Source organism: Lithobates pipiens, unplaced genomic scaffold (genome assembly GCF_037356315.1).
Source record: "Lithobates pipiens isolate NorthernLeopardFrog02 unplaced genomic scaffold, aLitPip1_a1.2 Scaffold_23, whole genome shotgun sequence".
Classification (NCBI taxonomy): domain Eukaryota; kingdom Metazoa; phylum Chordata; class Amphibia; order Anura; family Ranidae; genus Lithobates; species Lithobates pipiens.
In genome coordinates this window covers 68,241,952-68,263,388 of record NW_027507785.1, presented here as the reverse complement: position 1 = coordinate 68,263,388, position 21,437 = coordinate 68,241,952, and the positions used below count along the sequence as shown (strand labels likewise).

General features: G+C 43.7%; 1 protein-coding gene across 1 annotated transcript in view; it reads right to left on the bottom strand.

The window, feature by feature from the left end:
• The window catches only part of LOC143927635 (mitogen-activated protein kinase 12-like), an 80,005-nt gene that overhangs the window by 51,458 nt on the left and 7,110 nt on the right, over window positions 1–21,437 (bottom strand). The window contains exons 3-5 of the mRNA XM_077451817.1: window positions 20,811–20,869; window positions 13,578–13,689; window positions 864–893 (exon numbers count right to left, since the gene is read on the bottom strand). Of these exons, the coding sequence (XP_077307943.1) occupies window positions 864–893; window positions 13,578–13,689; window positions 20,811–20,869 (201 nt within the window). The remainder of the gene's footprint in view (window positions 1–863; window positions 894–13,577; window positions 13,690–20,810; window positions 20,870–21,437) is intronic.

The window sequence follows — 21,437 nt, the reverse complement described above, 5'->3', positions numbered from 1 at the left end:
TACAGATCAAACAGCGGCCAAGACGGCAGCTCCCTTGGCTGAAAAAGATAGGAGGGTTTAGTTCCGTTTTAACAGTTTCAAAACACAGTTACATTCCCAGCATGCTTGGAATTCTAACTATCACATTTACTTGTGCTTTCAACATAACCGTCGAATTATCAAATAACTGGTGCCATAACTAATCACATGTGCAGCACCATGGCAGTTGCAGATCAAACAGAAGCCAAGATGGCAGCTTCCTTGGCTGCAGAGGATGGGCCGGTTTAGTTACGCTTTAAAGCCCAACAATGGACACCAAAAAAACCCAATCATTAAAGTGGAACTGAAGGTATTTTATAACAAATTGCAAGCAGGCAGGCATGCTATGTATCACAAAAAATACATGCAAGGATCCTTCTGCAATAGAACACTACTTGTACTTGCTTGCTCGGGTCTTTTGCAGAACTGCTTACGGTCAACGCGTTTCTGCTGCTCAGGCTTTACTCATGACTCATAAGGCCTGAGTGGCAGAAACACGTTGACACTTTTATGGCTGTAGTCCTCTGTATGTGTAAATAAAGTACACACTCCGCTGCTGTATGCATTGTGCCGGCTTTCTTCTGTGCATCGTATGGGCGATACATGTCTCACTTGATCTGAATGGTCAGAAGACTGCAGCAGCTAACAAGAAAGCATACTACAGGACATTTTCCTATGTGCGATGGCCTTACTCAGCACATTGCACCAATCAGATTCCCTGATTTGTTCAACACTTTCAGTCAAGGGTTGTCCACTCCTCCATCTTAAATACATGTTGCTAAGACAATGATAGAAAGTCATTTTGTGAGAGCGATGGAAAGTAAATGAATGTGTAAGGAACTTACCCTGTGCACGACACCCACAGAATGAATATACTGGAAAAAATATAAATATATAATTAAAATATCATCAATAAAATGTGTCTGATGGTACTTAGTATTTACGGTCACGTCATTTCAAGCATAATATGGCAATAAGGGGTCTATTTATAAAACATTTGTTACATAACTGTCAGAATCATTTGTGCAAGCTGAACGAAATGTCACTGTATGTTCTCTAATAGATGAATTCTTGTATCATCAGCTTCATCCAGTGGCCAAAAGGCAGTATAGTTTTCTGAAATACCTCAATGAGGAAATCTACTGCATTTTGTCCACTAGATGGAGCTGGTTATACAGGAATTAATCTATTAAAAAACAGTGACATTTTGTTCAGCTTGCACAAATGTTTCTGACATTCGTTGAACAAATGTTTTATAAATACACCACAAAGTGTATTCTGGGCAAAATAAAAAAGCACATATAGTCCTGCAATAAATGCATTTATGCATGTTGTCTCCTTATAGGCCTGTGTAGATGGGCTTGAGGTTGTGTCTATGGCATCAGCCTGAGTGCTGGTTCTACAGTTGCCACCTCATCCCTTAAACTCAAACACATATGAGTTACACAGGTTCTGAGGCTAATTAAATGCAGATAAGGCACCGAGTGAATTTAATTACCACCTTAATTAGCAACAGAACCTGTGTAATTACTATGTGTTCTGGTTTAAATGGATGAGGTGGCAACCATAGCTGGTTCCCACCAGAACCATTGGGCTGCTTTAGGCAGCATTGGCCAATACCTTTTCCGCATAGCCAATACCGCATAGACAAGACAATTGGCCTTATATCCTATTGCTTCAGTTTACACCAACATGCTGCGTTGGTGTACGCTGAAAATAAATAGGACTTGTTGAATTTTTGCACAAAAAAATTCTGCCACACGTAGATTTAAATATAAGTTTAAAAAGGGGCTGGGGGGGCGGCAAGAAGGACTCTTATTAGCATGTGCACGTTATGCTCACCTTAATGTACACCCCCTGGTGTGTAAATTAGCCCTTAGATGCCTACAGAATTTATTGATAGCTGCAGTTGACCCCCTTTCTGACCTGCTTTAAAATGGAACTAAACGCAGCACTATTTATCTCTGCTCCAACAGTTCTGCTAGGTCCCTCACTGGTATCTTCTCCTGGCTTCCTCCAGGTGCCAGTCTTTGTCAGTCTTGATTGGCTGGTGCGGCATGCATGGAGTCCTTCATCCCGGGAAACACTAGCTCCATGACGGAAATGTAAACTGAGCTGTGCATGCGCAGCTCAGTGTACATTCTTCAGAAGATTACGAACAAGAAGCTCAAGTTTTGATGCAATCGGCACACTATCGCGTCGCGACACAATCGCAACAGAATCGCATCGCCTTGGGGTGCCATTAAAGAATAAGTGTAATGAACCCTTATGCCGCATACACACGGCCGGACTGTCCGACGGGAAATGTTGGATGTGAACTTGTTGGCGGAAAGTCCGACCTTGTGTATGCTCCATCGAACATTTGTTGTTGGACTTTCCACCAACAAATGTTTGCCAGCAGGTTCTCAAATTTTCCGCCAACAAAATTTTGTTGTCGGACTTTCTGATCGTGTGTACACAAGTCCATCGCACAAAATTCCACGCATGCTTGGAATTAAGTACGAGTCGGAAGCGCTCGGTCTTGTAAAACTAGCGTTCGTAATGGATATATCACATGACTATTGAACTTCCTTTTTATCGGCTCGTCGTACGTCTTGTACGTCACCACTGTAATGGAAATTTGTAAGTTCTGTATATAATTGTATTCTATTTTATATGTATTGCACAATGCCCTCACTGTGCAGACGGCACTAATAGTGCTTTCGGTACATGTTTTGCATGCTTTCGAGTCCTGATTAGAGTGAGCCTGCCTATGTTACGCCCCTTGTTACCATAAACGTACAATTGTAATATTAATGTGATACCTACGTAATCATGTGTATAAAAACCTTCAAATGTGTCATAATAAAGGAGAACAGTTATTTGGAAAGATGCTGAGCGTATCTTTTGTGTTTGTTCCCTACTGCAGTAGTTATTAATTTGGAACCACTAATCAATATGAGGATAGGAGTTGCTTATCTATAAAATATCTAAGTCACCACGTTCCCATGTTCGTAATTGTTGGCCAACATTTCTGTGACCGTGTGTATGCAAGACAAGTTTGAGCCAACAACCTTCGAACAAAAATCCACGGTTTTGTTGGCGGAAAGTCCGATCGTGTGTACGGGGCATTAGACTTGTGTAGGAGTACAAAAGTCATCTGAAGCAAAGAAAAATCCACCAACACAGGCCCTAAAAATGCTGCAAGTACAGAAAAGACCCATTGATGTGGATGCACAATATATACTGTATATAAAAATCTGCGTAAATTGTCGGCGATATATTAATAACTTCCTGTTTGCGCTGACAACACTGCACCACTGATACACTGAGATCCCAAGTAGTGTTGTCAGTCCTCCCTAATTCTATTCTGCTGGACTACAGAACAGCTCCCTTTTCTGCCTATCGGGAGGAGACGTTTTCTAGTGTTTGCTAAGCCTTGTTTGTATGTGACTGGGTGTACGCGATAAGAATATTAGATTGTAAATGCATTTGGAGAACGGTTCTATATACTTGGCTGTCTGGGCTATACAAATATGAGAAATATAAAATATATAACAGAAGGTCTGGCTGGGTACATGAACAGGAGCACTTTGTGAGGCCTGCTGACAGCCGTGATGAATGTCCCTGGCATTGGAGGATCAGATAAGCACAGCTAGATTGGGGTGGAATGTACAGTGATCCCGGCATTCCTCTCTGATACGGTCCATTTATCGAGTAGGAGGCAACTGTAAACATACAGGAGCAAGATTGATATTATTTCTGTCTCTACTCCCTCCAAGCAATAAATATCTCCTAGGAATGTGCTTCCTACTAGCACTGGGGTGTTAGACCTTATGATAAACGCATTTATTGATTTCCTTACTGGACAAAACAGGATCACCTACTGCGGCATAAAAATGCTAAAAGTTTAAACCTTTTTTTTTCAAGCCTAAGCTCCATGTTCTATAGCAAGCTGTATAAATGATGGTACATTCTCATTTAGTAAGTGAAAATATAGCCTCAAAATAGCAATGATGGTATACAGAGCCCAGAAAACCTTACAAGGTATGTATGCTATTTGGCCAATGACCATTGCACCTATATTATAAGGCTATTAAGATTAAGTAACACTTAAAGTGGTTGTAAACTCTGTTACAGCACTTGTACCTACAGGCAGTAGCGGCTGGTGAAGTTTTAGGATGGGGGGGGGGCGCCAGACCCCGCCCTTCCTTTTTGACCCCTCCAACTTGGTGAAAACGGGTGTGGTTTCAATGAAATAGTCAGCGTGGCTTAAAGGGTGTGGTCCTAAGGGGTGTGGTTAGCGTCTGAGATGAACAAGGGAGGGAGAGAGGGAGGGACAACAGGACCAGATCCTACACAACAATAGAAATATGTATATTCTACAAAGTTTAACAATCAGCAGATAAAGATACTCCAAACACCTGGTGTTAGTGCTTTAATCATCCCAGCCCCATGGTTGCTATGGTGTTAGGATAATTGAAGTGCATTATTTCTAATATTACATTGTAATATAAAATTAAATCATTAAACTCACCATAATGCGGAATCAGTGGGAGCCCTGAGCGTGTCATTAGCCACATCGCTTGCCACCAGGTGTCCCCAGCTGAGTTTGTCCTTACATCAGGTGCCCCCAGCAGAGTCCCACCTTACATCATGTGCCCCCAGCAAAGTCCCTCCTTACATCAGGTGCCCCCAGCAAAGTCCCTCCTTACATCAGGTGCCCTCAGCAGAGTCCCTCCGTAGCATATAAAAGGGCTATATACCCTATCTGTATTGCTGGGCTATATACCCTATCTGTAATTCTGGGCTATATACCCTATCTGTAATGCTGAGCTATATACCCTATCAGTAATGCTGAGCTATATACCCTGATCTGCAAGGCTGATCTTTATACTCTGTCCTGTGATGCTGAGCTGTATACTCCTGATACTATGGGTGGAAGCAAGTAAAATACATGGGACGGAGTGGGTGGATTCTATAAGGGGTGGGGTTTATGAGAAGTGGGAGGGGTCAAAAAGGAAGGGCGGGTTCTGGCACCTCCCCATCCTAAAACTTCACCAGCCATCACTGCATGGAACCCTGGTTGAGAATGGTTGACTTATATCAATAAAGCATGCTATCGCTCCAGGTTAGCTTAGGCCTATGTGCCGCAGTCAGGTGCTCCTACAGCTGGTCACTGGCAATCTCTACTACAGAGAAGATGGATAACAGCACGCACACATATACCAAAGCGTCTTATTAATTGATCCAAAAACTCAAATATATAGGAGATGAGTAGAGACTTCTAACATGTTTTGCGTACACAAGTACTTCATAGAAGGCTATTCTTGGACCCCTTTCACACTGGGGCGGTTTTCCAGTGTGAAAGCCGCAGGGCTTTCACACTGGAGCGGTGCGCTAGCAGGACGGTGAAAAAAGTCCTGCTAGCCGCATCTTTGGAGCGGTGAAGGAGAGGTGTATTCACCGCTCCTAAACCGCTCCTACCCATTGAAATCAATGTGACAGTGCGGCAATACCGCCGGCAAAGCGGCGCTTTGCGGGCGGTTTTAACCTATTTTGTCCGCTAGCGGGGGTCAAAACCACCCCGCTAGCGCCCGCAGACCGCCGCTAAAACAACGATAAAGCGCTGCCAAAAATAGCGGCGCTTTACCGCCAACGGCCGCACTGCCCCAGTGTGAAAGGGGCCTAACTCATTCTATGACTAAGCGCCTGTGTACATGAAACATGTTAGAAGTCTCATCTTCCATGTATTTGATTTTATGGATCAATAAAGAGCTGCTCTGGCATACATGGGTGTGCCATTATCGATCTTCTCTGCTATAGTACAAATATATTCTTCCAGTTATTTAATCGTTAATGTGATTTGGAGCATCCGGTGTTAATTTATAACTAAAGACAAAACTTTTTTTTCCGTTTTGGATAGAGTGGAGAGGGATTAGAAAACCTGTCAGTTTTATTGCTGTCACCTTCTCTATTTGTCCTGTTTACTGTTATTATTGAAAGTGAAAGTAAAAGAAAATCCTAAACTTTGGGTTGTCCCCAGGAAGGTCCATAAAGACATGGATGAGCGAGTTTGGGGTGGAGGAACTTGACTGGCCTGCACAGAGTCCTGACCTCAACCCAATAGAATACCTTTGGGATGAATTAGAGCAGAGACTGCAAGCCAGGGCTTCTCGTCCAACATCAGTGCCTGACCTCACTAATGCACTTCTGGAAGAATGGTTAAACATTCCCATAGACACACTTTTAAACCTTGTGGACAGCCTTCCCAGAAGAATTGAAGCTGTTAAAGCTGCACAGGGTGGGCCAACTCAATATTAAACCCTACGGACTAATGTCCTGTACACACGATCGGACATTGATTGGACATTCAGACAACAAAATCCATGGGATTTTTTCCGACGGATGTTGGCTCAAACTTGTCTTGCATACACACGGTTGCACAAAGTTGGTCGGAAATTGCGAACGTCAAGAACGCTGTGACATACAACACGTACGACGAGCTGAGAAAAATGAAGTTCAGTAGCCAGTGCTGCTCCTCTGCTTGATTCCGAGCATGCGTGGTACTTTGTGCGTCGGAATTGTGTACACACACGGATTTTGTTGTGGGAAAATTTTAGATCCAGCTCTCAAACTTTGTGTGTCGGAAATTCAGATGGAAAATGTCTGCTGGAGCCCACACGCGGTTGGAATTTCAAACAACAAGCTCCGATCGCACATTTTCCGTTGGAAAGTCCGATCGTGTGTACAGGGCATAAGACTGGGATGCCATTAAAGTTAATGTGCGTGTAAAGGCAGGAGTCCCAATACTTTTGACAATATAGTATATAATGGAAGGTCAGGAAGGGTATTACACAATTTATATTTCTGAAACATCAGCTTGTTCTGACACTCTGATCTTGATAACAGCAAATGAAGGGGCCGCCATGAAACTTCCTGGGTGAACACTCTGCTATTAATCATTTCTCATAGGAAATACACCAAAATAATCCTTTGAGATTCGACTTCCTTTATTATTATTACACGGCTCCTTCCGATTGATTTTCAGCAGTCTTGCCATGCAGGGGTGTTCATAAATTTACTGTGTGGGAACAAATCGATGAATACGCGGCCATAACTCTTCCTCTCCACATAGGACCGAAAAGTTTACTCCTGACAACTCTGCTACAGGGGAATGACTTGTTTGTTTAAAACAGTCATCTCATAAATGAGGACATTAAACATATTTCTTCATACTAATGACAACGCCGAGCCATTGGCCACCATTTATTTATTGTAGGTTTGTACGCAACGTATGTCACTGCAGTCATATCACCGCAGTCCTCAGCTGCCATTTAGGCCTATTTCTAGACATTTGTAGGCATGTTTAGGCAATTCGTTAAGTTTCTAATTAGTTTTTTAAAGAATTTTGACAAATTTGTTAATTCCGAATTTATAATTTCCGAATTTTTACATTTCCAAATTTCTGAAAATTCGGAAATTTTACATTTCTGAAGTTTCTGAAATTTGTAATTCGGAAATTCGAAATTTTGGAAATTCGAAATCTGGAAATGTGAAAATTTTGGAAAATTTCAGAAATTTTCGGAAGTTCGGAATGTCAAAAGTTCGGAAATTCGAACTTTCGGAAATTCAAACTTTTGGAAATTTGAGCTTTCGGAAATTCGAACTTTCGGAAATTCATAATTTGGGAAATTTCAAACTTTGAAAATTCGAAAATCTGAAAATTAAAAAATTCTAAATTTGAAAATCGAAAATTCGGAAATCCGCAATGTCGAAATATGGAAATTCTAAATTCCTGAAGTTTTGAAAATTCGGAATTTTGAAATTCTAAATTTTGGAAATTCTATATCTGGAAATGTGAAAAATTTAAGAAATTCGAAATTTCAGAAGTTGCGGAAATTAGAACTTAGGAAAATGTGGAATTTCGGAAATTCAAACTTTCGAAAATTCGGAATTTGGAATTTCGGAAATGTCAAAATTAGAAAATCTGAAAATTCAAAGATCGAAAATGGAAAATTTGAAAATCCGGAAATTTGAAAGTCCGAATTTTCGAATTCAAAAAAACAAATAAAACTAAAAAAGTGCACGTCTACCTATTTCTGCCAAGCTGAGGTTGGTAATGCTGGCAGAGTTCAGGAAAATTTAAGTGCCTTAATGCTGAACTCCAGGAAAACAGCTAAATACATATAAGTGAGCTTTACCTGCAAACGTGTATATCTGTCCCTCCAGACCTGAGATTTGCAAGGCTCTGCCACACAGCATATGAGGCAATGTGATTTTTTTTTTTTGTAGTTAAAGTAGTTGTAAATCTCAGACATGAAATATTAACAAGGCACATCCCTCTATAGTGTATACTTGTCTCATTTCATGGCACTAAGGCTACTTTCACATGGAGGGGCTTTTCAGGCATTTTAGAGCTAAAAATAGCGCCTGTAAAGCGCCTGAAAAGCGCTTCTCAAGCCACCTCGGTATGAAAGCCCGAGTGCTTTCACAATTGAGTGGTGCGCTTGAAGGCCTGAAAAAAAAGTCCTGCAAGAAGCATCTTTGGGGCGGTGCGGGAGCGATGTACACACCGCTCCTTCACCGCCCCCTGCCCATTGAAATCAATGGGCAGCGCTGGCAAAGCGGCTGCAAGGCGCTTCGGCAGTGGCCCTTTGCGGGCACTTTTAACCCTTTATTGGGCCGCTAGTGGGGGGTTAAAAACCCCCACTAGTGGCCGAGAAGTGACACTATAACAGTGGTAAAGCCCCGCTAAAACTAGTGGCGCTTTACCACTAACGCCCCACCGCCCCAGTGTGAAAGAAGCCTAATGCTGGCCATACACTGTACGAAAAATCAGCCAAACCCATTTTCGAAAAATGGATATTCGGCTGTGAGAGAAAACGATAGCGCCATCATGTAATGACCGATAAATCGTTCAGTGGACATAAATGAATCCTTTTTTTTTTTTTCACATATACCTAGTGCAAACAGTTTGGACGGGAAACCCATTAACCTTTCAATTTATTTTTCGTTCGGCATAGAATTTTCAAACTTGTCCTTCGTTTTTCCCGGCATCAAAAACATCCGAGCGATGTGCAGAGTGTGCAGTGAAGTCAGAGAAGGCAATTTCAGAAGAGCAGAGAAGCCGGTACAACTGTGCAAGACTGAAGGGGGAGCCCCCGGAGTTCAGCTTTAAATATCCGCTCTGGTCTGATATTTGTTATTTGTATTTTCGATCATTTGTAGGTTCGATCAGGTGAATGCGGACCTGGCAGACTGACTCACATTTACCCTTCCACCAGTCACATTCCTGCGGCTCCTATAAACGTGGTTTTATTTTTCCAGGACTTGTTTTGTGGCGGGCGGGCGGATGGGCGGCGAGGTGTCTGAACACGTAGATGGAATGCTTGCTGAGTATTTTTTTGTTTGGAGCTGATGATAAGATGGGCCGGCTGACAACCGGGGGGGTTTAATTAATAAAAGGGGGAGGGGCTGTCAGCGATCACAGGGGAAGGTCTGTTCTGTGCCCCCCAGTCCTGGGATGTTTCCTTCTCCTCCATCGTCCCCTGACAATATCTCAGTTATGTTCTCATACGAAAGCCTGACCCCAATGTACTAAGATCAACATCTGTTTATTGGATAATTGTGCCTTTTCTGTGGGAATTCCTTAAAGTTGACCTCCAGTCCTCCCTCCAGAGTTGCACAGTTCTACAGACTCCTCTCCTGTACTGAAATGGCTGATATCACTGCACACTGTGAGCTTCTCACAATATGCGTTAGAAGCTGCAGCAGGTCATATAGAGCTTGCCTCATTTTTTGTATGAAGGAACGTCCAACATCATCTAGATCAGGCATCACTGAATGGCGGACCGTGGCCCGGACCCAGACTGAGAAACAGGTCTGTCCATATCACCGTGGCCGCAACATTTAGCTACCTGTGTCCACTCTGCCCTCCATCCAGACCGGCCAGCACTGCCATCCTCTGCCCCGCTGTGAAGGTTATGCTGCGTACACACGACTTTTTGACGGACTAGGTCCGACGGTCTTCCTGACGGACTTTCGGCGGAGGTCAGACGGACTTTCTGAACGAACGGACTTGGCGACACACGACCGGACTAAGTCCATTCAAAAGTCTGTTCGTTTTGAATGTGATGACGTAAACAGGATTAAACAAGGAAGTTCAATAGCCAGTAGCCAATAGCTGCCCTTGCGTCATATCTGGTCCGTCTGACCAGCATACAGACGAACGGTTTTCCCGATTTTTAGTCCGTCGGATAGATTTGAAACGTGTTCTATTTCAATATCCGTCTGACTTTTGGGGAAAAAAAGTCCGCTGGAGCCCACACATGATCGAATTGTCCGATGGATTCCGGTCCGCTGGACCAAGTCTGCCGGAAGGTCCGATCGTGTGTATACGGTATAACACTTTCTGGATAGAGTTGGACTGGTCTGGCTAGAGTGCAAGAGAAGCCTAGTTATGATTGGTTACTACGACACAGGGCGGTCCTAGCAACCAATCACCTACTAGTTATCAGGAAAACCTGGAAAGTACCCACCCTCCTTTCAGACCTGATACACCTTCCGCCCCCTGCCCTGCTGTGTAAGGTAGCAATCGGTGCAATGTAAAGGGGGGACGCTACTGTTTAGAGGGGACTGTAATGTAAAGTTGGGGACTGTGATGTAAAGGGCTATTGCAATATATTTATCTGTATTTATTACAGGTACTTATACAGTGCCGTCAATTTTATGCAATGCTTTACATATACATTGTACATTCTCATCGGTCCCTGTCCTCACAGAGTTTACAATGTAAGGTCCCTAACTCACATTCATACACACACATATTGGGGCCTATTTAGACAGGATCCGATTAACCTACCGGCATGTCTTTGGAGTGTGGGAGGAAACCGGAGTACCCGGAGGAAACCCGCGCAGGCACAGGGAGAACATGCAAACTCCAGGCAGATAGTGTCGTGGTTGGGATTCAATGGGGGGTACTGTAACATAAAGAAGGGATGTCATGTAGAGGGGTAGCATGATATGTAAAGTGTGCACGTGGGGTGGGGGGGGCTGCATTGTAAAGGCTGCAATATAACACAGGCTTGTATTGTAAAGGGGAGGCTGTAATGTAAAGAGGAAAACTGTGATGTAAAGGGAGGACTGAGATGTTAGGTGGGCTGTGATATAAAGGGGACCACTGTGATGCAGACTGGGGTACTGTGATGTAAATGGAGGGCTGTGATGTAAAAAAAGAGGACCGCAATATAAGGGGGGGGGGGGCTGTTATGTAAATGGGGGGCTGTGATGTAAAAAAGAGGACTGCAATATAAGGGGGGGCTGTGATGTAAATGGGGGGCTGTGATGTAAAAAAGAGGACTGCAATATAAGGGGGGGGGCTGTGATTTAAATGGGGGGTTGTGATGTAAAAATGAGGACTGCAATATAAGGGGGGGGGGGTGTGATGTAAAAGGTGGATGGTAAAGTAGGGGATGTATAATGTAAAGAAGAGCACTTTGATGTAAAGGGGGGACTCTGATGTAAAGATGGGCTGCTAGGAAGTAAAGGGGGACTGTGATGTAAATGGGGGGATGTTGATGCGAAGGGGAGGACTGATGTAAAGAAGGGACTGTGATGTGAAGAGGGAACAAATACTCTGATGTAAAATGGAGGTTTGTGTTGTGAAGGATATGAGTTGCACAATAAATATACGATTCGGACCTCTCCTGGAAGACAGTTTTAATGATTGGATAATATTATATATTTTTTTATAATATTATATTATATATTAATAAATATAATAAAATATCAATAAAGGTAAAATGTATTAGTATGATGATCAAGGGGAGATGAGGAACCTGATTATTCAAAATATAAACGGATTAAACGTAATCCCTTAAAGCCCACTTTTAAAGCAACTCCCACCAGTCATGATATCCCTTAGACATGTGCACTGCTGAAAAATTCATTAGTTTTCCTTTCATTCGCTTTTTGTTTTTGTTTTTTTGTTTTGTTTTTTTCATTTTTCGGGTCATTCGAAATTCGTAAATTCGTCAAAATTACGAGAATTTGTAAATTCACTAATTCAAAAAAACGAAAATAGGAAAGAAAATCTGAAAAATAGAAAAAATAAAAATCCAAAAATTCAAAATAATAGCTAACTAACTAATAATAACCTGAAAATAAGAATGAAAATCCAAAAAAATTAAAATCTAAAAAACAGAAAATTTGAAAAAATAACTAACTAATAATAATTACTATTACTAACGATTAAATTATAGGTATTGGAATTTCCTTTCAAATTTGGCTGCTAGTCAACGTAACAAATAGGAATTTATCCGAAGTTAGGAATTATCTGAAGTAACGAATGCCGCATCTAAACAAATGGAACAGAATGAATTCATGATAAATAATAATATTAATAATACCGTAAAACGTTTTTATTCTATTATTATTATTGTTATTTATTATTATTAATTTGTTAAGTTCCATTCATTTAGAAACATCATTAGCTATTTTGTTTATTTCTTAAGCATAAATTCATATTCGTTACTTTAACTAAGAGACACATTTCAATGGAAATTCCAATACCTATAATTTAATAGCTAGTAATAGTTAAGTTACCGTATTATTAGTTAGTTATTATTTTTTGCTTTTTGAATTTTTAGGTTTTCAAATTTTCGAATTTTCACATTTTCGAAATTTCTAATTTCCGGATTAAAATTTTTTTTTTCTGGATTTCCGAATTTTGAATTTCCAGGGTTTTGAATTTCGAATTTCTGGATTTTTTTAATTTCTGGATTTTCGAATATTCGAATTTACGAATGAATGAATTTCGTTAAATTTTTTTTTTAAAAGAAAACGAATTGCACATGTCTAATATCCCTGCTTTGCATAGAGAAGCACAGAAACCCAGTAGTTACTTTGCTGGGACTAAAATGAGGTATATAGTGAAAATGGAAAGATTTTATTTACAAAAAAAAAAATATTTAGTACTGTATGTTAGAGAGTGAGGGCGGAAGTTACCAAGGAAGGCAAACTATAGGCTAAATAAACTTCAAAGGACACTAAACTTACAAAAAAAAATGCTATTTTATGCTGCAACACCATGCAGTTTGGCGCATGTAAAAATGCACCCATTAGCCAATCCATGGGGGTGTCAATAACATTTACTAGGCCCATCACGTGTCCGCTAAAGGGCAGTGCATTTCTATGTTTGTCGGGAAAGTGCGCAATTTTGTGCGTGTTCCCAGCAAGCACAAAGTGTGACCCTAGCCCTAGAACCCCTGTCAGGTTTTATCGCTCTCTGTGCCCCTGCTCTAACCTCTAACCATCCTCCCGGTGACCAGCTCATAATGTGTTGGGACCACCCTGCACGCAGTTGTGGTGCAGGTTTTTAGGGTTAAAACATAGGCTGCATAATGCCCCCCCCCCATCAAACACCCTTTGAAAAGCGATCTACCATGGATCGCTCTTCAGAGGGCAGTGCCAGTGTAAATTAGCTCTTTGAGGAATTTCCTCTCACTTAGCAAAGATTCTCTCTTACAATGAATGTTATTATGTTATTAGGCAATCAATCCACGCACACCATGCCTCACCTGTAGTCCTCGGAGGATCTGGTAGAGGAGATAGACAATCATGCTGTGGTTTAGTTTTTGTATCTTCATGACCCGCGACAGGTCCAGGGGAATGTATGGCATGACAAGGTAACTAGGAGAGAAGAACACATATATATTATATTCAGGCCATACCAGGCAACCATGTCTTCCCCCCTTTGGCATCAGTTTCCAGGGCTGAAGGGAGTCTTGGGGGGGGGCGAAGCAAAGGTGAGTATTCAATGGGAAAAGGGCTCATGCGTTGTGCAGGAGCAGTGAGAGGCAGTGTGATACATTGTTACTTTTTCTTTTTTTTTTTTATAACTTTAATGAAGCGTCATAAAATGGCCCTTTAGGCTATATTTCCACTATTGCGTCTATATTTCCCCCAAAGTCGCACGATTTTACCGCACTTTTTTGCTGCAACTTGAAGCAATGCCTGTGTATTCTTGAGGTCTATTGACCTCAAGTCGCATCAAAGTGGGTCGAAAGTAGTGCAGGGACTACTTTGAAGTTGCCGTGTCTTGAAGTTGCACAGATATGAACGATACTCATTGGAAATCATGGGGTACGACTTGTCATGCAACTTTTCAATCCCAAATCGTATGAAAAGTCACACTAGTGGAAACCGAGGTCTATTCAATTCTATGCACCGCAGCATTTTTTTGCAGCTCAAGTCAGTAAAGCCAAATATTTATTATATTGCAGAGAAAAATAACCCAATCTGTAACAAGAAAAACGAATAATGCCGCGTACACACGATTGGAATTTCGGCCAGCAAAAGACTGATGAGAGCTTTTCATCGGAAATTCAGATCGTGTGTATGCAATTCCGACACCCCAAAACTCACGCATGCTCAGATTTAACTACGAGATGGAATTGTTTGATTTTATCCGTCCCTTGGGGTGCCATTTTATTCGACACCAATAAAGGGCACAATTCCTCCCAATGATACCAATGATGGGGCCCAATGATACCAATAATAGGGCAGAATTACTCCCAATGACAATAATGTGGCACAATTCCTCCCATTGACACCAGTGATGGGGAATTTTGTACTGCTGATGGCCCCCTTAAAGTCTGAGGCTGGATTCACACCTATGCATTTTTAGTGCTTTTTGTATTTTTCAGATTTGCTCTACAGAACGTGTTCCATAGGAAACCAATGTTAAATGGACTGTAGTGCAAATCTGCAAAATGGAAAAATGCACTGAAAATGCCACAAGTGTGAATCCAGCCTGAAGGACGGTAATCTGGCCCTTTGTTTAGCAAGTTTGGCAAATTTGGCAACCCCTGTGATAGACCAACACAAAGTGGCACATAATTGTGTAAAATTATAAATGATTTTCCAAATTGTTTACAAATAAATATGTGAAAAGTGTGGCATGCTTTTGTATTCAGCCCCCTTTATTCTGTTACCCCTAACTAAAATCTAGTGGAGCCAATTGCCTTCAGAAGTCACCTAATAAGTAAATAGAGTCCACCTGTATGTAATTTAATCTCAGTATAAATGCAGCCCTCAAAGGTTTGTTAGGCCGCGTACACACGGGCGGACTGTTCGCCCAACCTTGTCCGCTGAACAGTGTTTGGGCGGACAGTCCGCTCGTGTGTGGGCTTTCAGCGGACAGTTTCAGCGGACAGTTGGACGGACAAAGTCTTTCGGAAATTCCGAAAAACTGTCCGCTGAAACTGTGTTTGAGCGAACAGTCCGCCCGTGTGTGGGCTTGTCCGCTGTACTTTCGTAATGAGCGGACTGTTCCCGCTCGGAAAGTCCGCCCATTTCGAGCGCGTGTACAGGTAGGCGGGGCCCGCGAAGGAGACGTCGCGGGCTCCGCCGCCTGGAATGGGCTTAAAGGGGAACCCCAACGCCGAAAAAAATCGGCGTGGGGGTTCCCCCCAAGTCCACACCAGACCCTTGTCCGAGCACGCTACCCGGCCGGCCAGGAAAGGGGGGCGAGCGAGCGCGCCCCCCCTCCTGAGCCGTACCAGGCCGCGTGCCCTCAACATGGGGGGTGCCTTGGGGAAGGGGGGGCCGCGCGGCCCCCCCACCCCAAAGCACCTTGTCCCCATGTTGATGAGGACAAGGGCCTCTTCCCGACAACCCTGGCCGTTGGTTGTCGGGGTCTGCGGGCGGGGGGCTTATCGGAATCCGGGAGCCCCCTTTAAGAAGGGGGCCCCGGATACCGGCCTCCCACCCTATGTGAATGAGTATGGGGTACAATGTACCCCTACCCATTCACCTGTGAACTAAAGTACAATAAAAAACACAACACAGAGAAAAAATATTTTATTGCACAGCTCCGGGGGTCTTCGGGGGTCTTCTCGCCGGACTCCTCCGCTATGTGTGTGTAGCTCTTTTGCTAGCGGAGGAGTCCGGCTTTCTTCCTCCCCGCCGCCGGCCTCTTCTCCCGACTTCGGGGGTCTTGTCCCCCTCTTCGGTTCTTCTGCCGGGCCACCGCGCCTGGTCCGGTGGCCCGGGCTTCTGTCGCCGTCTTCCGTTCTTCTGTCGCCGCCTTCGGTTCTTCTGCCGGGCCACCGCGCCTTCTTGTAGCTCTTTTACAGGCGGTGGCCCGGTCTTCTGTCGCCGCTGTCGTCGCCGCCGCCTTCCGTTCTTGTTCTTCTTCTTCTCCTGGAGATGTTGACTCGACGAGCTCTCCGGCCGGAATGCCAGGGACACGCTCCGCTGCCACTTATATAGTGACAATGGGGCGGTGTCACATGGTATATGTCACATGGGTTGGTCACATGGGTTGATGTCACATGGGGACTATGACATCGTAAGGGGGCGGGGTCACCATGTGACCAACCCATGTGACATATACCATGTGACACCGCCCCATTGTCACTATATAAGTGACCGCACAGCGCGGCTCTGGCATTCCGGCCGGAGAGCTCGTCGAGTCAACATCTCCAGGAGAAGAAGAAGAACAAGAAGAAGAACAAGAACGGAAGGCGGCGGCGGCGGCGACGGCGGCGACGACAGCGGCGACAGAAGACCGGGCCACCGCCTGTAAAAGAGCTACAAGAAGGCGCGGTGGCCCGGCAGAAGAACCGAAGGCGGCGACAGAAGAACGGAAGACGGCGACAGAAGACCGGGCCACCGGACCAGGCGCGGTGGCCCGGCAGAAGAACCGAAGAGGGGGACAAGACCCCCGAAGTCGGGAGAAGAGGCCGGCGGCGGGGAGGAAGAAAGCCGGACTCCTCCGCTAGCAAAAGAGCTACACACACATAGCGGAGGAGTCCGGCGAGAAGACCCCCGGAGCTGTGCAATAAAATATTTTTTCTCTGTGTTGTGTTTTTTATTGTACTTTAGTTCACAGGTGAATGGGTAGGGGTACATTGTACCCCATACTCATTCACATAGGGTGGGAGGCCGGTATCCGGGGCCCCCTTCTTAAAGGGGGCTCCCGGATTCCGATAAGCCCCCCGCCCGCAGACCCCGACAACCAACGGCCAGGGTTGTCGGGAAGAGGCCCTTGTCCTCATCAACATGGGGACAAGGTGCTTTGGGGTGGGGGGGCCGCGCGGCCCCCCCTTCCCCAAGGCACCCCCCATGTTGAGGGCACGCGGCCTGGTACGGCTCAGGAGGGGGGGCGCGCTCGCTCGCCCCCCTTTCCTGGCCGGCCGGGTAGCGTGCTCGGACAAGGGTCTGGTGTGGACTTGGGGGGAACCCCCACGCCGATTTTTTTCGGCGTTGGGGTTCCCCTTTAAGCCCATTCCAGGCGGCGGAGCCCGCGACGTCTCCTTCGCGGGCCCCGCCTACCTGTACACGCGCTCGAAATGGGCGGATTTGCCTCCGCCTTACGTGGGCGAGTCCGTTCATTTCAAAAGTTGAGCGAACTGTTTGCCCAACCTTGTTCGTCAAACAGTCCGCTCGTGTGTGGGCAAGTCCGCTCATGCAAATTTTGAGCGGACTGTTTGATGAAACTGTTTGCCGAACAAGGTTGGGCGAACAGTCCGCCCGTGTGTACGCGGCCTTAGAGAACCTTAGTGAACAAACAGCATCATGAAGACCAAGGAACACACCAGACAGGTCACGGATAAAGTTGTGGAGAAGTTTAAAGCAGGGTTAGGTCATAAAAAAAATATCCCAAGCTCTGTTCAATCCATCATCCAAAAATGGAAAGAGTATGGCACAACTGCAAACCTATCAAGACATGGCCGTCCACCTAAACTGACAGGACGGGCAAAGAGAACATTAATCAGAGAAGCAGCCAAGAGGCCCATGGTAACTCTGGAGGAGCTGCAGAGATCCACAGCTCAGGTAGGAGAATCTGTCCACAGGACAACTATTAGTCGCGCTCTCCACAAATCTGGTCTTTATGGAAGTGTGGCAAGAAGAAAGACTTAAGAAGTCCCATTTGAAGTTTGTCAGATGGCATGTGGGGGACACAACATGTGGAAGAAGGTACTCTGGTCAGATGAGACCAAAATTGAACTTTTTGGCCTAAAAGCAAAATGCTATTATGGTGGAAAACCAACACTGCACATCACCCTGACCACACCATTCCTACCGTGAAACCGTGCAACCGTGAAACATGGTGGTGGTAGCATCATGTTGTGGGGATGTTTTTCTTTAGCAGGGACAGGGAAGCTGGTCAGAGTTAATGGGAAGATGGATGGAGCCAAATACAGGGCAATCTTAGAAGAAAACCTGTCTCTGCAAAAGACTTGAGACTGGGGTGGAGGTTCACCTTCCAGCAGGACAACGACCCTAAACATACAGCCAGAGCTACAATGGAATGGTTTATATCAAAGAATATTCATGTGTAAGTCCAGACCTAAATCCAATTGAGAATCTGTGACAAGACTTGAAAATTGCTGTTCACAGACTCTTTCCATCCAATCTGACAGAACTTGAGTTATTTTGCAAAGAAGAATGGGCAAAAATGTCACTCTCTATTTGTGCAAAGCTGGTAGAGACATCCCCAAAAAGACTTGCAGATGTAATTGCAGTGAAAGGCGGTTCTACAAAGTATTGACTCAGGGAGGCTGAATACAAATGCACGCCACACTTTTCACATATTTATTTGTAAATGAAATTGAAAATCATGTATCATTTTCCTTCCACTTCACAATTATGTGCCACTTTGTGTTGGTCTATCACAAAAAATCCCAATAAAATGCATTTATGTTTTTGGTTGTAACATGACAAAATGTGGAAAATTTCAAGGGGTGTGAATACTTTTTCAAGGCACTGTATATGGAATGCAAAGATATATGCCAGTTCCCCCTCAGGAAGTGGGCTTTGTCCTGTGAAAGTACAAGCAAAAGAAAAAGCTCTAAGCTCTGTTGGTGATATACATGTGATGAGATACATATGATGAGACAAACCATTTACTGCTAACAGGGGTGCTTACAATGATCAACTTTTATTTATTTATATGAAACCTTTATTCCAAAAGGAATGAACTGTTGGCTTATAAAGTGTGAGCTGGAGTTGGCTTCAATATGTTAGTGTATCTAAATCTGCTAGTACATCTAACACTCCCCTCCCCCCAGATTGGCAATGCTGCTGTCCATAGGTGCCCCTTGCATCCAGAATGGAGGAATTCTAATGCAGGAGGTGTGTTGCTGGCCAGATCACCAAAGGAAAATGATTGCAGCCACCACATCAAATGATTTGTAAACTGCAATATATTTCAATATTGGTTTTGGGTTTAATACGATTTCAACTTATCATTATGGTGAGAAAAGGGCTAATAGAGAACAATTGTTTACGTTACGCCCTTGCATTGAGTATGCATTGATCTATGCAGATCAACACAACTTCATGGACACTGACTACAGAGTAATTTTGATAGATACCGTGTCGAGCGCAAATTCTATCCACCAGCAATTTAATATACACATTCAACATTACACTGTACTCTCTACAACCTGAAGGTATGTAGGTAAGCTTCTGTAAACTACCCAAAGCTGTATGGTCCAGGCCCAGTCCCTAGGAGGGTTCTGTTACGCAGAGGGTCCTAACATAGGGATCCTGCCACTTACAAGGGCAAACCATAAAGCCCCAAGTCCACCTTGCCAACAGAACCTCCGTCACCGACCACCACCGCCCCTTCTCCCGAGATGGCTGCTCCTCTTTCCCTTTACTTCTTAATCTCCATTACCCAGAAGGTTAACAAGAAGGTTACACTTCATTCCCCATGCCTATTCACTGTAGGAGCACACTCTCACTCTTCATAAAGTAAATCAGGCTTCGAATAAAAGGTTATTAAATCAATGATTCCATTGTATTTCCACATTACAGTTCTCCAATTGTTACATACCTTTTCTTCGCTTTCTATTAATGATATGCTGCTATACTCTATTTGGGCTATGCTGTGGTGCACATACTTTTAGTTTGTGATCATTTCCAACAAAAAAAATATGGCTGAAGACTCAGTAACCCATACCTCCCAACTTTTTGAGATGGGAATGAGGGACACCTATCAGCAAAAGTATGCAGGCATAGGAAATGCCCCCTGCCACGCCCCCTTAAAAGGAGAATTGTACAAAAAAAGAAGATTGGGTAAACCCACAAGTGCTTTTTTAAAACTACTATTCCTTTATATTGGCTTCTGGAATTCACAAATGCAGCAATTTAGGAATCAGATGAAAGGTTTAGCACTGGAAAACACTTTTCGATAGATAAAAAGTGTATTTTATATACATCCATATAGATCAGACCAAAATGAGGGACAAATGAGGAGGAAAGAGGGACAGACGGACATTGCTCGAAATCAGGGACAGTCCCTCGATATCAGGGTCAGTTGGGAGCTATGGTAACTCCACTCACCACACTCACTATGCAGCACTACATCTCCACATGTATGGTCTTTCCAACTCCCATGACCGACAACCCCCCTGGCTCATGCACCCTCCATTGCTATATATATATATATATATATATATATATATATATATATATATATATATATATATATATATATATATATATATATATATATATATATATAATGTACGTATCCCCACTACAGAAAGCATCACAGATAGAGTTGCTACCTCATCCCTTTAAATTTGAAACACATATGTATTACACAATTTATTGCAGATAAGGAACCAACTGAGTTTAATTACCACCCTAATCAGCCATAGAACCTTTTTAATGAATAAGTGTATGGTTTTAAAGGGATGAGGTGGCAACCCTAATCACAGACCAAAAAGGGCCAACTTAACATTAACCCCATGAGCACATGAAATAATGTAATAGGCACCTGCCTACATACTTACAATGTCTGAAAAGTTTCCAAGGAGTCATCAGCGCTGAAGACATTTAGCAGAGAGATAACCTGTAAGAGAGTGGTGAGAGCTCAGCTATCATTAATATGAGGTCAAAATGGACAATTTTAGGCTAAATTAAAGAGGAACCATAGCCAAAACTCTATGTTGGCCGAATGCATTGAGGGGAAAACTAGTACACCAAAGTTGTTGTCACCATAACAGGAACAATGTAAACCTAGTAGAAGGTCTAAACCAGGGGTGCCAAACTCAATTTCATAACGGCTGCATCAGCAGTATGGTTGCCCTCAAAGGGCCGGTTGTATCTGGGGTGTGCTATTTACAGAGTGCAAGAGTTCAACATTACGCTACGTACAGATTGCAGAGTTTGGTAGTGCACTATGTACAGAGTGTAGCGTTTAGGGGTGTGCTACGTACAGAGCTCAGTTCCAGGGGTGACCCTTTGCAAAAAGTGCAGGGTTTGCGTGTGTACTATGTACAGAGTGCAGAGTTCAGGAGTATGCTATGTACAGAGTGCAAGGTTCAGGGGTGTTCTGTGTACAGAGTGCAGGGTTTTAAGGGTGAACTATGCACAGTGTGCAACCCACAACCCCTGTGTTTACAAGTGACAGTGAGGAG